General features: G+C 41.8%; 1 protein-coding gene across 8 annotated transcripts in view; it reads left to right on the top strand.

Annotated features, from left to right (window-relative positions):
• LOC115132321 (rap1 GTPase-activating protein 1-like) overlaps positions 1–20753 on the top strand; it is a 55617-nt gene extending 34864 nt beyond the window's left edge. For 3 of the 8 annotated variants that reach the window (XM_065020798.1, XM_029664865.2, XM_029664863.2), the window contains 21 exons: positions 546–581; positions 1835–1882; positions 2366–2404; positions 2576–2764; positions 3390–3493; positions 4062–4140; positions 4277–4330; positions 4447–4530; positions 5523–5623; positions 6778–6907; positions 7680–7835; positions 7945–8016; positions 8123–8209; positions 8337–8477; positions 10868–10945; positions 12119–12228; positions 13837–13968; positions 17750–17888; positions 17996–18107; positions 18420–18499; positions 19100–20753. In XM_065020798.1, the coding sequence (XP_064876870.1) occupies positions 564–581; positions 1835–1882; positions 2366–2404; positions 2576–2764; positions 3390–3493; positions 4062–4140; positions 4277–4330; positions 4447–4530; positions 5523–5623; positions 6778–6907; positions 7680–7835; positions 7945–8016; positions 8123–8209; positions 8337–8477; positions 10868–10945; positions 12119–12228; positions 13837–13968; positions 17750–17888; positions 17996–18107; positions 18420–18499; positions 19100–19195 (2049 nt within the window). In that variant the 5' untranslated portion in view covers positions 546–563 and the 3' untranslated portion in view covers positions 19196–20753. The remainder of the gene's footprint in view (positions 1–545; positions 582–1834; positions 1883–2365; positions 2405–2575; positions 2765–3389; positions 3494–4061; positions 4141–4276; positions 4331–4446; positions 4531–5522; positions 5624–6777; positions 6908–7679; positions 7836–7944; positions 8017–8122; positions 8210–8336; positions 8478–10867; positions 10946–12118; positions 12229–13836; positions 13969–17749; positions 17889–17995; positions 18108–18419; positions 18500–19099) is intronic. The other 5 variants (XM_065020797.1, XM_029664864.2, XM_065020795.1 and 2 more) reach the window with 4 other exon arrangements.
• The last annotated feature ends 1993 nt before the right edge of the window (positions 20754–22746 follow it).

The raw sequence follows: 22746 nt of genomic DNA, 5'->3' as shown, positions 1-22746 counted from the left end.
ATCTCCTAGCATATAGATTTACAACCCAAAGAGACTCAGACATGCTGACATACTATCATTTTGTTGTTGCTATTGTCATGCAACATTATCTTAAACAGTATCATCAAAGGGAAGAGAGCTGTGGCTCAGACAAGACTCTCTGTGAGATGGGACGTGTATCTCCATTCAGGCTCACACGCCAGGCCCTTCAATATACTGTATCAGTTTATGTTTATCACACTGGTGATTTATGTATCTGTTGCTCTCGGAGATGTAAACAGTCTTTTTTTAAAAGGATTATTCCACTGAAAGATTCATCTCACTTCTGAGGGGAAGAAAACAATGAGTGTGTGTTTCCGCAGGGCCAGATGTGCAATGCCATGGAGAACTAATGTGTAACAAATTCATTATGTGATGGTTCTATGAAATAACGTTTTATAGTAGAAAGTTCACACAGTCAGTCCTAAGACTCAGTTTGTAGTACAATGGGAACACATCCCACGCTAACGCTGATAGAATACTGAATCGAGTTTCATTTCCACTTCATCTCATTCTCCTCTCTACAGACCACAGATTTATTTGAAATGATTGAGAAGATGCAGGTAATGTATTCTGGATCTCTTGCTGTTCCTTTATTAACTCATGTTTCTAAGCTAGGCAATGTACACTAACCAGTGATTTAGTCTCTTTTACTGTAAACTCTGCTTTTCTGGCTCTGCTCTCCTGTAACAACGGCTTGTCTTACCTGTGCTCTGTACTGGAGTTTAGCAGAGCTGGGACAGACAGTGTTGGAGAGGAGATGTCTGGACACGAGCAGTGTGCCTGACTCTGGACAGCCCCTCTCCTGATGCTTATTCCCAGACCCTCAGCTAATTACCTAACTTCAGAGAGCCTCTAATAACCCCCTGTCCCCTGGCCTTTGAAAACTGTAGCCAGCCTCCATGCACAAACTAGAGGAATACAGGTTAATATTACAGCAGTTTACTACTTATCATAAGGCAAGACCGTGTTTGATACAGTACATTGGTGAACAGGGTGTGCTTTTTACACTGTCTGAACGTACATTTTTATTACAGTGTCATATAAAGAAACATATGACGTTATTTTAAGAGCTGTAATACAAAGTCTGTATGGAGATTGTATTACTTCTCTATTTCTAATGTATTTCTGAAGGATTATTATTCATAAACATATACATCATTTTTGGGCTTGGGGATATTATAAATGGGCTTGTGTTTTTATTCTGTATGTATGTTGACATAGTTATGTATAAAACAATTTCTTTGACCAGAAGATTCCTCGTCGGTTTGTATATCAGATGCCCCAGGGATTCCGCTTCTCCTCAATAACAGATCACATATCAACGCATCAAACTCACAGCAGCAACTATCTGCTCCATCATATCAGACAGACTCACAGCCCTTTACCCTGTGTGACACAGCCCCAAAGGTGTTATTACTGCTTCCATGCCTTTCTGTCCAGATAGCTGTTAACTGGCTGCTCTGTTGTGCATCTCCCTACCCATCTCTCTCCAACTCCCCACTCTGCATCCCTTTTCTCTTCTGCTATCTGTATAAACATATGGATGGCTTTGTAACCTCTTTGTCTGTTGATAATATGATTAGTCCTCCCTGTACTTTGTTACTTCCTCTAAAACTGTGAATTCAAATGTAACTAATCTGTCAGATAAGACGTACGACACGGCTGTGAATCAGTAATGATGATGAACATCTCCAGACCTCCGATGACCTGGGTTTGGAATGTAACATAATCTGTCATGTGTAACTAGCGTGTGACAATTATCTTCTTCTTCTCTCTCTCTCTCTCTCTCTCTGTGTGTGTGTTTCTCCCTCAGGGCAACAGAATGGAGGAGCAGCGATACACCTTTCCTCCCCCACTCAAAGTACGCTCTCGCTGGGTCTCCTGACCTCTCTCTCTCTCACAATACACCCGTGGTGTCACTACTCCTCATATCTCTCTGTATCTGACTACTGACTGTCGAATTGTATTCACTCAGTGGGCACATACTGGGCACAAACTGGTTGAATCAACGTCGTTTCCACGTCAATTCAATTGAATTACGTTGAACCAACGTTGAATTGACGTCTGTGCCCAGTGGGTATGCTCGAATCCAGCAGCCCTCCCTACCAACTAATGTATAGACTAACAAGGTTAGAATACAATTATTGTTACAGAGTAATATAAACATCAACCATGCAGCATGATTGTCTGTTTATGCGTTAAACAGACAGGCACTTTGGCTGGATTCCATGGTAATAAAAGCATCACTTTAAATCAGTAGCATCAATTAAATCAGTTGTAGAGCACCACTGACTCTTACTGAGACAGATGAATAATTGATGTGTCTGTATTGTTGTCTTTGCAGACTGAAGAGGACTACATTCCTTACCCCAGTGTCCATGAGGTACACACAGAGACTCAACTTCAATGCAGTCATTTCACCAGTAACATGGATGTTGGCAATTTGTGCTTCATGGTTGATATTTCAGTATTCATTGAAAATCACTATCACATTTCTTGGGGGGAAAAATTACCCTCCAACCTCTTGTGTCTTCTACTCTGTGTTGTGAACCAGGTGTTGGGGAGAAAGAGTGGGTTCCCACTGATTCTGCTGCCTCAGTTTGGGGGTTACTGGATCGAGGGCAACAACCATGAGCTTGGTGACAGTGCTGAGCCAGACCAGATCCAGCCTCTGTCCCCCACCACACACAAGCTGGAGAGTAACTCCACCACCAAGATGTACAGGAAGCACTTTCTGGGCAAGGTGAGGCTGAACACTGGGACTGTTGTGTTGGAGTTTGGCTGAGTGGTTATACTGCAGGAGACCGGGGTTCGATTCCCGGTTCATCCTTTTTGCAGTTTGTCTCCTCCTCTCCTTCCATCACATATTTTTCCAACTGCCTTTAAAACACAAGACAAAACAAACACTGTCTGTAGAATAATGAGGCTACATGTGTATGAAACAGTTGTTAAGCATCCTCTATTCATATAACATATTGCAGCCCAAAGGGCATACAACTAGTATGAAGACGCCATAACTCACATAGATTCCTATTCATTATGGTAATGAAAGTGAATGAGTGTTAGAACAATCCCAGCTGGGTAACCTAATAAGAGCTACTCTACGTGTAGGGTGGCACTTCAGAGACGGGTGGTAATGAAGAGGCTTTGCCACACGTTTCACACCAGTCAGAGTAATATGAACTAATCTAATGTGCCCATAGAGGAGAGCAGAGACCTGAATGGAATGGCAGCAGTTGGCTAGCACATACAGTTGAGACATAGTTGATTAACTCATTGAAATGTGTTTGGGTTGGTGTGTGTGTGTGTGTATGAAAGACAGAAAATGTATCCTTCAGCTAAACTCTGTCCTTGTGCTGTGTCCCCAGGAGCACTTGAATTACTACTCAGTGGACGGAACTCTGGGACATCTGGTGTTGTCCATGAAGTATGACGAGATCGGAGACCAGGAAGACCTCCGCCTCATGCTCAGGTTAAACACCCGTAGCCTCCTCCATCACCTCCTTCTCTCTGCTCGCTCTCATCTCTCTCTCCGTTCTCATCCCTTTCCCTTCCTCCTCTTTCATCCCCACGTTCTCCTTTATCTGAATGCTGTGGATACATACAGTACATACAGTACTAAACTGTAAACATACTGGTATTGTTCACATCATTCTGTGTCTGTGCAACTGAGTAATGCAAAATGCACAGTTGTAACTGTTGTAATCAATGGAAAGTTGCTAAAAACAAGATTTTCCATTCACTTCCAGTGTTTATGAATCATTCCCTATTGTGGTGATAATCCCATCCTCATAGGAGTCATAAAGCCAGTGAGAGTGTAAACAGCACGCTGTCATTTCTGCATGATGTGACAGATTTAGGCAGTGTGTGGGTGGAGGGTAGAGGGATGCGGATGTAGGGACTAGGGCCAGGGCTGGGTTAGTTACAGTGGGTAGATGATCCATTCCAGATGCCCAGCCCATGTGACAGACTGACAGCTTCTAAGAAGCATAACTATGATCATGACGAGAACATGTTGTTGTGGTTGTCTAAACTACCAGGACCAAACTGGAGACATACCATGATGTTATCCCCATATCCTGTCTCACAGAGTTCCCTAACGTGGTGCAGATGGCCAAGGTGAGATCATGGTTGGGGATGAATATCAACACGCACTGTTTGTGGAAAAGATGTTGAAAAGTGTCATAATTGTACCGTGATTACATCAATTTGATCTCAGCGCAGTTATTTCTATGTTTTTCTTTTTGACCCTTAGCTTGTCTGTGAAGAGGTGAATGTGGATCGTTTTTACCCTGTCCTCTACCCAAAAGTAAGCATTAGGTTTTGAAGTGTACTCAGATAATTAACCACAGAAATATGTTTTTTACATGGATAATACAAATGTCGTACTCCTGACTATTCGTTCAATTTGTGATCTCTAAACAGGCTTCAAGACTCATTGTCAATTTTGATGAACACATTATAAGCAACAACTTCAAGTTCGGAGTCATCTACCAGAAATTTGGACAGGTGAGCCTTGGAGATACATTAAGATCAGTTAAAACGATTGGGAATCAAATCATCATCATCATCATCATAATGCCAAACTCTTCAATCCCACACAGACCCACACATTGAACAACAAAAAAGATGAATAAATGAACGAGCACTTGACTTTTCCTACCAGCACTGACTCAGCTGATAGCTACTTTAATGAGGAAAAATGTACTTACTATGACTGTGATATGTGGTTGTCCCACCTAACCATCTTAAGATCTGTCGATCTGGAGCATCAGATAAATGACTAGAATGGAAAAGTTAATGTACTGAATAAGAGCTGACCTGAGTGCATTAACACAAGTACCATCTCTTGCAAATCTCATAAGAAAATGCACAATATGCTTATCCTCCTCCCCATCACATGAATAGTCTCTCTAAGCCTAAGCCAACCATATGTTTCTCTTCAATATTCCTTCTCATTACAATAACAACCCGATTGTTTACGGCACTGAGCCAGAGAAGCTGGAGAAGCCTCAGCATAGCCTCAGTAGAGGGTCATTGTATCCTCTGATGGAGCCTAGGGGGTGGAGCTCCACATCCTTGATCTTTAAACTTTAAAGGAAAGGGCCACACTCAGCAGAGGCTCGACCTCACAGGGGCTCCAGGGGCCTCAAGATCCCTCTCCTCTTCTTCTCAGCACCCAGAGAGACATTAACATACAGGAGAGACACTGAGGACTGGATACACACACACTCGCACACACACACAAACACACACAGACACACACAAAGAGAGGTTTTATGTGATCAAAGTGTTATTGTTCCTCACTCATTATTATAGTTCACTCATTATTATTATTATTATAGTTATTATAGTTCTATTCACAATATAGCGTAAATCTTAAGTATGTTATCATGAGAGCTTCATATACAATAAGTTGTATAATCCTCATAGTGCTTTGGTCAGTGGTATTGTTTTCTGTTTCTGACTGCTGTCAACCTCTATAAACTCCTGGTTTGCAGACATCAGAAGAAGAGCTGTTTGGGAACAGTGTTGAGAGTCCTGCCTTTGTTGAATTCCTAGAGTTTCTGGGGGAGAAGGTCGACCTGTATGACTTCAAAGGGTAAGAACTTCACCACAACGTTCTAATATACACTACCGTTCAGAAGTTTGGGGTCACTAAGAAATAAAAGTTCCAGTAAAATAACATCAAATTGATCAGAAATACAGTGTAGACATTCTTAATGTTGCAAATGACTATTGTAGCTTGAAATGGCAGATTTTTACTGGAATATCTACATAGGCGTACAGAGGCCCATTATCAGCAACCATCAGTCCTGTGTTCCAATGGCACGTTGTGTTATCTAATCCAAGTTTATCATTTTAAAAGGCTAATTGATCATTAGAAAACCCTTTTGCAATTATGTTAGCACAGCTGAAAACAGTTGTGCTGATTGAAGAAGCAATAAAACTGGCCTTCTTTAGACTAGTTGAGTTCCTGGAGCATCAGCATTTGTGGGTTCGATTACAGGCTCAAATCGGCCAGAAACAAAGAAGTTTCTTCTGAAACTCATCAGCCTATTCTTGTTCTGAGAAACGAAGGCTATTCCATGCGAGAACTTGACAAGAAACTGAAGATCTCGTACAACGCTGTGTACTACTCCCTTCACAGAACAGCGCAAACTGGCCCTAACCAGAATAGAAAGAGGAGTGGGAGGCTCCGGTGCACAACTGAGCAGGAGGACAAGTACATTAGAGTGTCTAGTTTGAGAAACAGATGCCTCACAAGTCCTCAACAGGCAGCTTCATTAAATAGAACCCACAAAACACCTGTCTCAAAAAGATTAAGATGGGCAAAAGAACACAGACACTGGACAGAGGAAATCTGCCTAGAAGGCCAGCATCCCGGAGTTGCCTCTTCACTGTTGACGTTGAGACTGTTTTTTTGCGAGTACTATTTAATGAAGCTGCCAGTTGAGGACTTGTGAGGCGTCTGTTTCTCAAACTAGACACTGATTAAAAATCAGCCATTTCCAGCTACAATAGTCATTTACAACATTAACAATGTCTACACTGTATTTTTGATCAATTTGTTGTTATTTTAATGGACAAAAACATTGCTTTTCTTTCAAAAACAAGGACATTTCTAAGTGACCCCAAACTTTTGAACGGTAGTGTACATTCAATAGCAACAACCACAATTGTGCAATTGATTGTGTCTTGAACAGTGTGTTGGAAATAGATAGAGGGTTTCACTGAATGGTCCTATCTGTCTAGGTTTCGTGGTGGGTTGGATGTGACCCACGGGCAGACAGGATCTGAGTCCGTCTACCACAACTACCGCAACAAGGAGGTCATGTTTCATGTGTCCACCAAGCTGCCTTACACTGAGGGGGACACACAACAGGTACTATTACATACCCCTCTGATCTCCTCCTACTGATGCAGACTGTCATCATCACACTGTTTATTCTGTTATGGATCATGTTTTAAATGAGTAGAACGTTGTGTACTGGTATGACATGAGTATTGGTATCCATATGATCTGTTATGATCGGGAACATTCTGGAAGCATCCATAAAGCTTATGTATATTGTATGTTTTCTTTAGAAACAGTATCTTTCTCTTTCAGTGCAGTTTTCAGTGGAGCACTACTGTATAATGTCTTACAGTGTAAACTTCCTCAGTCTTCACTCATCAGGGAAACTGTCCCAACACAAACACAGACAGACACCTTATCAGAAGAATGTCTTAAGCCTATCTAGACGAACACACACCATAAGTTATCAGGACGAACACACAATGTGTAATCAGAGCCCACAGCTGCAGTGGGAGCAGCTGATTGGTTTCCCTGAGAGTTAAGTCAATCAGAGCTGTTGTCCAGGTTGATATGGTGGAGCAGCAACCCTCCAACTGGTGTTGGTTTACCCTGGCTCATCTGTGGACAGACAGAAACCTGCCAAGACAAACAGGGAGAGAGAGGGGGAGAGACAAGGGACTCCCCAGAGTGGTAGAGAAAGGCATTTGCAACATTCAGTAGTTTGAAAGTTAATAAAAAACTTGTATTACTCCTACTCAAGCAATACATGACAGACAAATTCATTACTGTTCTTGAAAGCATTTCCATGTGACATGAATGTGCAATACAGCTTTGCTTTACGTGCTGTCCTGTGTTGCAGTTGCAGAGGAAGAGGCACATAGGGAATGACATTGTGGCCATAGTGTTCCAGGAGGAAAGCACTCCGTTCGTACCAGATATGATCGCCTCCAACTTCCTCCATTCCTACGTAGTGGTGCAGGTGGAGAACGCCTGCACTGGTGATGTACTGTACAAGGTGCTAAAGCACTCCTTGATTTTCACTAAACTAGCCAACCAACATCATACCAAACATACAATACTGTGACCATTGATCATTCATGGCCAGTTTGATTGTCATCTGTTAGGTGTCAGTGACGGCGAGAAATGACGTACCTTTCTTTGGACCACCCCTGCCAGACCCGGCTGTCTTTAGAAAAGTAAGTTGGCACAACTACAATCCCAACTCCTTAAAACACCAGTCAGCTAGTGTTTTCTCTCTCCTCCTTCTTTTGTGTCACTCAGTCCAGTTCTCTTTTATCCCAGGGTCCAGAATTCCAGGAGTTCCTCTTCACGAAGCTCATCAATGCTGAGTATGCCTGCTATAAAGCTGAGAAATTTGCCAAACTGAAGGTGAGTTATTCAAAGGATCTCTGTCATTGTTTTCAGGAGCCAACTAAGGGACACAGGCCAGCATCCTTGGTAGACAGTGTTGCCAGCCTATCATTACATATGAACTGTCACCTGTTTGTGTTATCAGGAGCGTACACGGGCAGCCTTACTGGAGACATTGTATGAGGACTTGCACATCAACAGCCAGGCCATGATGGGTCTGGGAAGAGATGAGGACAAGATGGAGAATGGGTCCGGAGGAGGAGGGGGCTTCTTTGAAACCTTTAAGGTAACCCAGCACGGCTGGGAAAAGGCTTGGGGCAATAAGCTTAGTATGCACTGACTAATGTGTTTTTACATATGATCACTTGTTCCTGAATATGTAACAGTACTAAACGGAACACCCTCATAAAACTATTTGTAATTCATTTGAATTATGAAACTAAAACAGAGGATAATTTCCATCTTATAGTGACACAGTTATTTATACGCCACTAGTTCTCTGTTGTTCCCCTTGGTTGTACGGGTTGTTGTCTGTCTGGGGGGTTCCAAGAATGTCCTTAACTATAATACAGGACACTGGCATCAACTGCTTGATCAGTCACCATTAGTCTGTCTGGGGAACATCCTTGTCTCTGTGCTCTGCTGCTCTGTCAAATGGCACACCAGCTTCTCAATGTCAAGCTTTATGTGGTGTTGTGTTCTGTCTGCTGCATTCTACCATGTGTTTGTGACATACATTTGACATACATTTCCTTCTCTGTTTCACCCTTCCAGAGTGAGGAGAGCGATGCTCCCTCTCCCTTCCCTGAGAAACCCTTGATAGAGCCCAGCCCCCTCACATGCGTGCCTAACTCAACTCACTAACTTCTAAAGCATGAAACACACAGAGAATCTCACTGCTGATAGGTACTTATCACAGTGGAAGGCTGTTCCTTCTCTTGCTAGAACAAAAGCGGTACCTACTGCGTGCCGACATAGTAGTGACGAACCTACCGCTTCTACTTGTAGAATCGCAATGTAGAATCAGTGGCCAACAACTTCGCTTTGAGCCAATCAGAGAGCACGAACTCCAACATGCGGGAGCCAACAAACAAAAATTAAAACAGAGGGCCTTTTCTCTGTACATCCACGGATGAGCCAATCATACTTCATAGCAATGTAGGCTATGGGATGGTAGTTAGCTAAGCACACAACACTAAATACTTCCTCCAAGCTAGCTAACCAGTAGCTAGTATTGACATTATATTTAAGTCACAGTCGATTAGCTAGTGTCCATGAGCTATGTTGCGCTAGCTAGCGAACATGCTAAAGTTAGTTAGCTAGCTAAACACTTGGCTATGGGCTGGCACAGGCAGTATGGGATTATGTTTATTCGTCATCTTGCTAGGTAGTTATCTAGCTTTGGCCATCTGGCTAGCATCAACAAGGGCTTTCTATAAAAATAGAAACATTAGCGCAGATAGCTTGGAATCTAGACCATAAGTATTACACACGGATATGCATTGGCAAAAAATGCTACTGCCACCTTCTGGTTCGGCTGTGTAAACAAAAGAGATTGACTGCCAACACTGTTCAGAGGTGCTAAATACTGTCGGCAGGCAAACATTTGACAATCCTACCGGTGTGTCTGAGCTTTTGCACAATAGTCTTGCACATGATTAGACTTGGACCCTCACACAGCTAGAATTACTAGACTGTCACTACCCTTGCCTTTATATTAATAGTGGATGAGCTGAGTCATCTCTTTGGATCAAATGTGTTTTTAACATTGAATGCAATTTAATATTGTTTTCATGATAAAAATTCCATGCATTTGCATTGCATCAGAATGGGTCCCTGCACTGTATGCTCTGTGTACATGCCAGCTCCTGCTCCTGCTTTATGTTTGCTTTGTGATGTTTATATCAAGAACAAGCTTGTTAGTTAGAAGAGTTCAAGGGGAGTGCGTAGTGCGTACATGGCGAGAATGTTTTTGCCATTTGTCAGACAGATGGAATGATATGTGGCAGAAGAGTTGCCCTTCTAAGTGATACAAGTGTGGCTCATGACTGTTTGAATGTTTCCTGTATGTTTGGGGATGTATTATACCACTAAGATTTTTGATGAAACTTATGATATACATTTATATCAAATCTGAGAGGAACCTAATTTGGGAAGTCACAAGATCTTTCTCTATTAAGTCATCCCCTTTGTCTAAGATGCCACATACATAGAAAAGACTCAAATAAAACATATTTATGAAGCATGAAACAAATAACAAGTGCTTTGAAAAGTATTTGTAACTAACCTCTATGTGACTCTACTGGAGGCTTTCTTCTTGTTCGTGACCATGTCTGCTGCGCTCTCCAACGCTGTAACATATGTATGTTGTTTTCTACTCTTCCTCTTTCTTCTCCATGACTCCATCATCCTCTTCTTTACAGGCCCAATTCTGTGGGCCATTCTTTCTCTCTGCTAAAGTGTGTCTCCCTATTTCACTGTCTGTGTCACACCCGTGGTGCCCAAAGTCTCACTCTCTGTCTATATTTTAAAACTGTGCTTTTATTTGTAAAGTTCAGATATAACACATGCTTTAATGTATTTTGTTTTATTAACAAACAGTAACTTGCTGCATGTAATTAATCTCATGGTGTTTTTCTCTCTCTCTCTCTCACTCTCTCTCTCTGTATGACTCAGTCATTGCTTGTCCCAGGGAAAAGTCCCAGTAAACATGGACGTCGAGGCAGTGCCATAGGGATAGGAACAGTAGAAGAGGTTCATATCTAATTCTAACTACTCCCTCCTTCCTACTCTTCTTCTCTGTGTCTTATTTCTCAGCATGACTACACTGCATCCTGACAAACACTTTTCCTGTGGTTGGTCAGTGAACCACAACTTTAGGATTCCAGGGCAACCCCTCCAGAAATGCAAAAGGACGACTCGTATTCTGAAATATGTGACTTTCTTAGCAGGAGATTGCATCTATACAGTATTATACACCTATTTTTGGTATTACTGAGGCTTGTGAAATGACTTGCCTCTCTCAACTGTTTGAACTACATAACACACGGTACACTAGCCTTTGATCCATATGACATCAGATATACTGTAGGTACAACACTAGCACAAATAACGTTTTGTATAAGTGCATAGAGACAAGTGGTCCGTTTAATGCCCTTAGCCGTCACTTAACTGGTCTTTTTTTTTTGCATATTTCCTTGTTTTGTTATTATATTGTATTGTGTGTTCACCCTCTGTAGTCTCCACAAGCATATCTCTCAACATGCAAATCTTGTTTAGCTAATTCTCCATTTGTTTAAAACTATGAATATTAATGGTTTAGAGAAAATAGATTCTTCTCAAGCTCTTTGAAGCCCACATTAAACACAAGCTATTTTTCAAGTCCTTATTTTGAGAGCTTACAAAGGGAGATTGAGTGAACAAAGTGTTCAGTCAGAAAGCACATTTTAGTGGTAAGCCCTGGAGCTCTACAACTCATCTTTCATCTCATGCTCTGCTCTCGCTAGCCAATCTGAGTGGAACTGGGGCTTGTTGCTGAGCCTCTAAGTGCATATTCTAATGTTTTCTTATCTCTGTTAGCCACAACTCCAAGGCATAAGGATGGTTACTCTGTACGTAGCCTGATAAAAATGATTCATTCTTATGCAAGATAGAACATCTTGTACTTTCCGCAGAGACGGTTAAATTGTCTCAAGATTTACAGTGAATAATGATACAATACCTGGAAAATCATGACATTTGTAAAATACAAGGGATGACATACTGTGTAATAACACCTAACGTACTAGAAACAAATGAACAGAGCATAACGATGCAATAACCACAGCATTAAAGACAGATACCATGTTCTTGGCTATTGATAGGCTGTTATTGTGAAAGATATGGTGTCATGGATGCTCACTGGTTGTTTTCTTCTTGTCCTGTCAGTCTCTGATCATCCCTGGGAAGAGTCCAACCAGGAAAAAGTCTGGTCCCTTTAGCTCCAGACGTAGCAGTGCCATCGGTATTGAGAATATCCAGGAAGTCCACCAGAAAATGTAAGTGTGACCTAGTCACATAGCAGGGACGGGTCAATGTTCATAGACATGAATATTGATGTTGATAGATGTTTGTATATGATGTTGATACAGTGGGTATCATAAGTATTCACATTTAGTTTGACATTTTGTTGCGTTAAGATGTGGGATTTAAATGAATTTAATTGTGATGTTTTTGGAATGGTCTATAATGTCAAAGTGGAAGAAAAATGCTATCATAACGTTTTTACATAATGTTTAATTTATGAAAAATAAAACACTAATATACGTTGATTAGATAAGTATTTAGAAACCCTTTCTTGGGTAAGTCTCTAAAAGCTTTGCACACCTGGATTGTGCAATATTTGGCCATTATTTTTTCACATATTCTTCAAGCTCTGTCAGGTGTTGGGGATCATGGATAGACAGCCATTTTCATTTCTTGCCATAGATTTTCAAGCAGATTTAAGTCAACTATAACTTGGCCACAGGAACATTCACTGTCTTCTTGCTAAGCAACTCCAGTGTAGATTTAGCCTTGTGTTGTAGGCCATTGATTAAAGGTCAATTCCTCTACCCAGTGGTGTAAATCAGACTGAAGGACGTTTTGCTCTAGGATTTTGTCTGTGCTTAGCTCCATCCTGTTTTTTTTTAATTCTGAAAAACTCTGCAGTCGTTGCTGATGTCAAGCATACCCATACCATGATGCAGCCACCACCATGCTTGAAAATAAGGAGGCAGTTTCTCAGAGATGTGTTGTGTTGGATTTGCCCAAAACATTTAGGCCAAAAAAGTATTCCTTTGTTTTTTTGCAGGATTACTTTTGTGCCTTTTTATTCGGTATATTTATTATTATTTTGACTACAATGTTGTTAATCCATCCTGTTGTCTCCTATCACAGCCATTGAACTGTTTTAAAATCACCAATGACCTCCCAGTTTCCTTCCTGTCCTGCAGCTCAGTTCAGAAGGACAATTGTATCTTTGTTGTGTCTGGGTGGTTTAATACTTCATCCACAGCATAATTATTAACTTGACCATGCTAAAAGAGATATTCAATGTCTGATTTGTTATTGTTATCTATCTACCAATCACTGCCCTTCTTTGAGGCTTTGAAAAACTCCATGGTCTTTGTAGTTGAGTCTGTGCTGGAAATGTAATACTTTACTGAGGGACCTTACAGATGTTGTATGTCTGGGGAACAGAGGAAGGGGTAGTCATTAAAAAATCATGTTTAGCCCAATTATTTCACACATTTCAGTCCATGTAACTTATGTTGAGCCAGATTTGACTCCTGATCTACATTTTAGTTATTATATTTTTATGAATTTGTTAAAATATGTATCATTTCTTTTCACTTTGACATTATGGAGTATCTGGTGTAGATCTAAATTAAATCTATTTAAATCCCACTTTGTCACGCAACAAAATGTGAAAAACTCCAAGGGGGGTTAATGCTTATGATACCCATTATATGTTAGTTATAATATCCTGTGTTTCTGTCTGATGTCCTGATCCTGTGCCTGTATCTATGATCCTGTGCCTGTATCTATCACCCTGTCCCTGTCCCTGTATCCATCTATCGCCCTGTCCCTGTATCCATCTATCGCCCTGTCCACTCCCCACTCAGCAGCAGCCACAGCGGTAGGGAGTGTTTACCTGGCACACAGAAGACTCCTGACAGTGACCATGCCTCTCAGGACCCCAAGTCTGAGAACTCCTCCAATCAAAGCTCACCAGAAGTGCTCATTACAAAGAACATGTGAGTAGATTACATTTTAACACAGCTATACAATGCATTCGGAAAGTATTCAGACCCACATTTTGTTACGTTACAGACTTATTCTAAAATGGATCAAATAAAATCCTCATCAATCTACACACAATACCACACAATGACAAAGCGAAAACAGGTTTTTCGACATTTTTGAAAAATGTATTCAAAATAAAAAACAGACATACCTTATTTAAATAAGTATTCAGACCCTTTGCTTTGAGACTCAAAATTGAGCTCAGGTGCATCCTGTTTCCACTGATCATCCTTGAGATGTTTCTACAACTTGATTGGAGTCCACCTGCGGTAAATTAAATTGATTGGACATGATTTGAAAAGGCACACACCTGTCTATATAAGGTCCCACAGTTGACAGTGCATGTCAGAGCGAAAACCAAGGAATTGTCCGTACAGCTCCGAGACAGGATTGTGTCGAGGCACAGATCTGGGGAAGGGTACCAAAAATGTCTGCAGCGTTGAAGGTCTGCAGGAACACAGTTGCCTCCATCATTCTTAAATTGAAAAAGTTTAGAACCACCAAGACTCTTCCTAGAGCTGGCCGCCTGGCCAAACTGAGCAATCGGGGGAGAAAGGCCTTGGTCAGGGAGGTGACCAAGAACCCCAATGGTCACTCTGACAGAGCTCCAGAGTTGCTCTGGGGAGATGGGAGAACCTTCCAGAATGACAATCATCTCTACAGCACTCCACCAATCAGGCCTTTATGGTAGAGTGGCCAGACGGAAGCCACTCCTCAGTAAAAGGCACATGACAGCCCGCTTGGAGTTTGCCAAAATGCACCTAGGACTCAGACCATGAGAAACAAGATGTTCTGGTCTGATGAAACTAACATTGAATTCTTTGGCCTGAATGCCAAGCATCACGTCTGGAGGAAACCTGGCACCGTCCCTACTGTGAAGCATGTTGGTGGCAGCATCATGCTGTGGGGATGTTTTTCAGTGGCAAGGACTGGAAGAATTGTCAGGATCGAGGGAAAAATCAAATCAAATTTTATTAGCCACATGCGCCGAATACAGCAGGTGTAGACCTTACAGTGAAATGCTTACTTACGAGCCCCTAACCAATAATGCAGTTTAAAAATGATATATAAGTACGAATAATGCATGGATGATAACAACAGAGAGTAGCAGAGGTTTAAAAGGGGGGGGGGGGCAATGCAAATAGTCTGAATAGCCATTTGATTAGATGTTCAGGAGGCTTATGGCTTGGGGGTAGAAGCTGTTTAGAAGCCTCTTGGACCTAGACTTGGTGCTCCAATACTGCTTGCGGTGCCGTAGCAGAGAGAACAGTCTATGACTAGGGTGGCTGGAGTCTTTGACCATTTTTAGGGCCTTCCTCTGACACCGCCTGGTATAGAGGTTCTGGATGGCAGGAAGTTTTGCACCAGTGATTTACTGGGCCATACGAACTACCCTCTGTAGTGCCTTGCGATCGGAGGCAGAGCAGTTGCCATACCAGGCAGTGATGCAACCAGTGGTGCAGCTGTAGAACCCTTTGAGGATCTGAGGACCCATGCCAAATCTTTACAGTCTCCTGAAGGGGAATAGGTTTTGTCGTGCCCTCTTCACAACTGTCTTGGTGTGCTTGGACCATTTAGTTTGTTGGTGATGTGGACAGCAAGGAACTTGAAGCTCTCAAACTGCTCCACTACAGCCCCGTCGATGAGAATGGGAGCATGCTCGGTCCTCTTTTTCTTATAGTCCACAATCATCTCCTTTGTATTGATCACGTTGAGGGAGAGGTTGTTGTCCTGGCACCTCACAGCCAGGTCTCTGGCCTCCTCCCTATAGACTGTCTCGTCATTGTTGGTGATCAGGCCTACCACTATTGTGTCATTGGAAAACGTAATGATAGTGTTGGAGTAGTGCCTGGCCGTGCAGTCATGAGAGAACAGGGAGTACAGGAGGGGATTGAGCACACACCCCTGAGTGGCCCCTGTGTTGAGGATCAGCGTGGCAGATGTGTTGTTACCTACCCTTACCACCTGGGGGCGGCCCGTCAGGAAGTCCAGGATCCAGTTGCAGAGAGAGGTGTTTAGTCCCAGGGTCCTTAGCTTATTGATGAGCTTTGAGGGCACAATGGTGTTGAATGCTGCGCTGTAGTCAATGAATAGCATTCTCACACAGGTGTTCCTTTTGTCCAGGTGGGAAAGGGCAGTGTGGAGTGCAATAGAGATTGCATCATCTATGGATCTGTTAAGGCGATACGCAAATTGGAGTGGGTCTAGGGTTTCTGGGATAATGGTGTTAATGTGAGCCATGACCAGCATTTCAAAGCACTCCATGGCTACAGACGTGAGTGCTACAGGTCGGTAATCATTTAGGCAGGATACCTTAGTGTTCTTGGGCACAGGGACTATGGTGGTCTGCTTAAAACTAGTTGGTATTACAGACTTGGACAGGTTGAAAATGTCAGTGAAGACACTTGCCAGTTGGTCAGCGCATGCTCGCGGTACACGTCCTTGTAATCCATCTGGCCCTGTGGCCTTATGAATGTTGACCTGTTTAAAGGTCTTACTCACATCGGCTGCGGAGAGCGTGAACACACATTCTTCTAGAACAGCTGGTGCTCTCATGCATGTTTCAGGGTTATTTGCCTCGAAGTGAGTATAGAAGTAGTTTAGCACGTCTGGTAGGCTCGTGTCACTGGGCAGCTCTCAGCTATGCTTCCCTTTGTAGTCTGTAATGGTTTGCAAGCCCTGCCACATCCAATGAGAATCAGAGCCAGTAGTACGATTTGATCTTAGTCCTGTATTGATGCTTTGCCTGTTTGATGGTTCGTCAGAGGGCATATGGGGATTTCTTATAAGCTTCTTGGTTAGAGTCCCGCTCCTTGAATTCAGCAGCTTTAGCCTTTAGCTCAGTGTGGATGTTGTCTGTAATCCATGGCTTCTGGTTGGGGTATGTACATACAGTCACTGTGGGGATGACGTCATCGAAGCACTTATTGATGAAGCCAGTGACTGATGTGGTGTACTCCTCAATGATACAGGACTGTTTTGCTAGCACAGACTGGAATCCCAGGACATATTCCAGTCTATGCTAGCAAAACAGTCCTGTATCTTAGCATCTGCTTCATCTGACAACTTTTTTATTCATCGTGTCACTGGTGCTTCCTGCTTTAATTTTGGCTTGAGTGCGGTCTTAGTGCCAGCCTCAGTCTGTGGTGGTATATAGACAGCTACGAAAAATACAGATGAAAACTCTCTAGGTAGATAATGTTGTCTACAGCTTATCATGAGATACTCTACCTCAGGTGAGCAAAACCTCGAGACTTCCTTATATATCGTGCACCAGCTGTTAAGTACATGGTCCACCACCCCTTGTCTTACCAAACGCTGCTGTTCTATCCTGCCGATACAGCGTATAACCAGCCAGCTGTATGTTGATAATGTTGATTAAAGAACATAGCAATGTACAGACCATGAGATCCTCGATGAAAACCTACACCAGAGCACTGTGGAATTTCTGGGGGGGAAAAGTCAAGGGGTCTGAATACTTTCCGAATGCACTGTATAGGCCAATATTATCATTCACATTCAAATGTAAGCATCATATCAACATGAGTAGTGCACTATCAAGTTTAACATCACTAGGACAATGTGATTTAGGTACCCCCCCCCAATATCCTACAATATGTACGTCTTCTACTCCAGACAGTGTATGTGTGACAGTGCCTGGTTCTATTGGTGGACTATTAATGCAGGCATGGTCCTGTCACATTGTGGATGGCTGACTGACTCAGGATGTAGTTTTGCGCTTTGTAACAACAGGGCTCAGTCTATCCCTGAGGGTCACGACCTTTCCCGCTCCTCCTCCAATGACAGCAGCTTCGCCAGTGTGGTGGAGGAGAACGAGACTGAGGCCACAGAGGACTATGACACTGGCATGGTGAGTGTGTGTGTGTGCTTGTGTGTGTAGGTGCATGCCCGCGTTGTGTGTGTATGTGTGTGTGCGTGTTTTGCCCATGCTTCTAACCTTTTGCGTGTGTTCCCCAGGAGAGCCTGTCATCATCGGGGACGCCACACAAGCAGGACTCGTTAACCTACAGCACATGGCTAGAGGACAGTATGAGCAGCACAAGCACCACCAGCCGAGGCAGCTCGCCAGGTGAGAAGGGGAGCCTGGGGGGGGGCTAGGAGGCTAGGGAGCTAAGGGGAGAATGTAGACGTACACAAAAGAGGGCATAAGGTACATATGAGTCTCGAAGTCAGTTACTGTTGCTTGCCAGGTTGTTATTGTAAAAGGGGGTTGGTTAAATAAAGGTCATACCAAAATAAATACAACATTTGGCAGTTTGATGATGTAGATATGTCTGATTTATAGGGGTATTGAGTCCGAGAAGGCCATATACTGTACATTTCTCCCAGTACAACCTGGTCCAGGATCATAACTGTTGAGGTCATGTGTTTTATTATCCAGGTCCTGGTCAACTTGATGGGGGTAAAGGGTCAGAGATCCGCATTAAACTGGACCGGCCAAAAGATAGTCGGTCCTCATCGGTGAGACATCATCCATACTGGGTCTAGGCCTCAAAGGGCTAGGGGTCTACAGCTGTTCCTCTGTCTAATACAATAGTTCAGATTGTACAGTTTGAAATGCCTTGCTCACTGTAAATAGATGTGTGCTCTCTGCCTTTGCATGAATTCTTATTTTATTCTATTAAGTGAACATTGGCATTGTAACTTCAGATGTTGTACTTCTGTTACTGCGGCTGCTGTTGTATTCTCATTACTGTGGTCATGTGATAACTGTTGTGGTTGTTGTGTAACTCCTTGTTTCTGTCTATGCATCTCTGTCTGTGTACCCTTCCTGTCCAGAACTGTTAGCCTGGTTATTTCCTGCGTGTCCATCTGTAGGTTGCCTGTCTCTCTCTGAATGGGGTTCTATCATGGATGAATGATAGAAAGCGGTGGACTCCATTATACAGTATATACTGTAACTACTGTACATGTATTTCCTCATGAGTGTTTTAGAACTCCTCAAAAGAACACACACATCCTGCCCTGCTTATCCACTTATATACTGTAGCCTCATTTACATCTCATTTTGTCATGTTAACTATAAGTAAGAGTCTTGTCTTGTGTCTCCTGTCCCTAAAGCATTCCCATAAGACACAATCCTTCTGGGAGGTGAGACGAGCACAGGCTTTCGCCGTAACCAAGGATGACGATGAGGATGAGGTGGACCCTGGATAGTCTGCTAGTCAGTGAGGCCAGACCACCCATTCCCAGAAGCCCCGGCGGTGGTGTTGGTGGTGTCGTACCAGGAGAGGAAGTCAAACACAGAGGCGCCAACTTTTGCACAGTGTCGTTTCGTTCTGCTCACTCCCTCGCCTCTGTCTGTACACACATCTTCTGCCTGGTTTTGTGTAAATAGGTGTATTTGTCTCAGTGAACAAATGGTACCTTTGGTTCAGTTTTGTTGACGCCTACTGTATGTAGACACGTGGATCACATGGTAGCTATGGCAACATTGAACTCTGCCAGAGACTTTGGGAGGGGCATGTTGGTATAGTCACATGGATTGTACAATGTAGTGACAGTAGCACTGCCTGAAAAAATCTATTAATTGAACCTATTTCATTCCAAATACCAAATATCCAACAACAAATATATGTGCATTTTTAATTGTAGGTTATGTTGAATACAGTTGAATGTGGTAGTGATTTTACAGGTAAAGTCATTGTAATTTGTCTATTAGCCATAGCTTTAACTGTACAGCCAAAAACAGTTGCTTTGACAGTGAATATTTTCTTCTGAATATACAATAGCTGGGATATTGTCATCACAATATACAATGTACTTCAAGCCTTGCCTGCTCATACTGTAAATGAAATTGAAGATAGATATGTAACCAGAAAGAATGGACATAGCCTTAAACTTTTCAAACACAGTTTTTCTATACCTTCATAATTCATTTCTACCGTTATCACAACATGGCCAGAAGCAGCCAGTAATTGGACAATGCGTGGTTTCAGATTACATGGATATGGGGAAGTTCTGTTTTATGTTCCACACTGTTTTTGCACACAGGATGCTCATTGCTAACTGGTACCTATTTATTATTGTGAACCACCGTACATTTGTATCATTGTAAGCTAACAGGCAATGTTAGCTTTGTTCTTCCTGTCCTCAGAAACAGCTCTCTGTTATGATGTGTATCAAGCAGGTTACTGAGGTCGGGTATGTAGAAATGTGTTGATGACTACAAGGGTAATTCATAACTGTATTGGATAATCTACTGTATTAGTCCATCTAATCAACTTGTCTGCCGATCTACAGTACTCTACATAACAAATCCTGTAGCTTAAGTGTTGCCATCAGTACCGTGGAAGAAAAACATGTTTGTATATATTTATTTGGTTTTATTTGGGGATGAGATGGGGCACCACTGTATGCCTATTATTATACAGTATATTTCACTGTTTTATAAAACATTCTTAGGCTGTTGATAGATTGATAATGTACAGAGATGAATACTTCAGTTTGTGCCTGTTATATAGAGTATAGTCCTACCCACCATGGAACCTCAGATGACACTACATGCCAGATCTACTGTAGCCCAACAATGACATTTCTTTAAGTGGAAATCCTGATTGTGTCATACAGTAAGTTATACATAATAAATACAACCCTGTTTATTCTATTGAGTACTGCCAAATGTTCACATTGTGTGCCATCTTTTTATTACTGGTGCTGTTAGCTTTCAAGTACAATTTGAAAATAAGTTTGAAAATAAACAAAAACTAGCCCACACTGTCTGCTCAATAAAAGGTCAAAAGCGAACTATAAAGTAACTTGTGGTTGCCTTATGTGTGAGGAATGGCAACATAGAACAAAAAGGGTTGAATGTAGAACAGGCATTGATTGAACAGATACTGTATATGTTTATCTAACTAAAATTGCCCTGATAGCATTTATATTCAATTGCCTTTTGGATATTATTTCATTCTTATATCTATAGTTTGTGAATAATGCTACTGTACACATTCACCTCTTGCCCTAGATCCGTTTAGAGATGACTTAAAGAAAGATGCATTTCATCATATGGTATTTCCTCCCAACGTTTATCCTAACTACAACAGGGTTCCACAAGCCATCGTAACACTTGTGACAGTTAAACAATTAAACGTGTGTAGCCTACTGTATACCTCTTTATCGTTTTTTTTTACTGAATGAAACCATTGAAGGAATGTCCCATAAATACGTTATTAGATGTGGATAACACCACCAGTCTCGAAAAGTAGAGCCCTCTAGAAGTGGAGGCGCCTCTACTCCTCTCCTCTTACATGCTATAACTGTGCCACATGGACCAGAGCAGCATAATAATGAATGTTCATTCAAATCGCCACAGGTTTTTTTTCTTCTTCAGCTGTTCAGAAAGATAGGCTACATCATCATGGTTCAGAAGAGGGTGAGTAAAGATAGAAACGTAAAGAGAGGTGGAGTGTGAGCAGTAGTTACGTAGTGTGCGTAAAATAACACTTGCGCAGAACGTGATCCGGATTCTTAGCTTTGAGCAAAAGGTTTCCGTAGCGGCCGTGCGTGAGCGAAAACTCTGTATTCGTAGCCATGGCCTAATAATTATTGAGTCAGTAACTTATCATCATCAAGGGGGCTAGAAATGGTATTAATGTGTGAAAATAACTGCGACAGATGCATTATGTCTTGCTGAGTTTAGAATTGAGAAAATTGTATTATTTTTTACCTCGCTACAGTACCGTTTTTTTTTGTTATAAAGATTCATGGCTTTTTGGGGAAGCAAAGTTTGATGTAGTGAGCGAGTGCATCATGCTTTCTGTTGCCTGTACAGCAAAGCCACACACATTTACATAGGAAAACTTAACTAAATGTCCCTTCCCACTGGGCACCAACATTGTTTCAATGTAATTTGTAAACGTATCGTGACATGAATCTATCAAATTTCAACTCCAGGATTATGTCATCATGGTAACCAATTTTCTGCATAGACAAACCTTATATAAGATATGTTGAATTTGTACCTTTGAAACAATGTCAGTAGGCTGGGCAGCACCTCCTACAGGAGAATTGATCTATCTACAGCTACACCTTTGGTCTCTCAACCTTGGTTTGAACTAATCCCCTGCTTAGCTTTAGATATTTACCACTGACTACTACCAATATACTATGGTGAGAAAAACTATTGAGCGGTCTCTACTTAATTGTTATAGATTGACTGTGATATTAAAGTAATTTCAAGGTATGTGTTTAAGAGAGCAAATCAAATGGTACCACACTTTATGAATCAACTGTATATCATCATTAATACTTTTTACATCTATATAGCTTATGAGATGTCATTAACAGCTATTGTTTCAATTCAACCCAGGATTCACCTAAAAATATACAATACATATAGGACTAGGGTTTTAGCTTTGGTTGATTTCAAATTTAATCTACAAGTTAATAATGAATATGTTGGATTCACATCTAAACCAAAAATATAAGTTAAAGAATAGGACTAAATCAAATAAAACCTTATTTAAAGTTTGATTTGATTTAGTCATATTCTTGAACTAACGTGTTTGGTTGTTGATGGAGAAAACATATCAATTATTAATTTGTAGACAAACTGGAATTAAAGCCAGCCTAAGTCAGTGGCACAGATGGAACTATCCAAGCAGAATATGCATCTCCTTCAAATGTTGATGTTTGATTGTGTTGGCAACCAAACACAATTCAATATCACTTTTGCAATAGAGTAAATAGTTATGGTTTTTTTATGA

The sequence above is a fragment of the Oncorhynchus nerka genome, linkage group LG7 (assembly GCF_034236695.1).
Source record: "Oncorhynchus nerka isolate Pitt River linkage group LG7, Oner_Uvic_2.0, whole genome shotgun sequence".
In the NCBI taxonomy this organism is placed as follows: domain Eukaryota; kingdom Metazoa; phylum Chordata; class Actinopteri; order Salmoniformes; family Salmonidae; genus Oncorhynchus; species Oncorhynchus nerka.
This window is presented reverse-complemented; position numbering and strand designations above follow the sequence as displayed.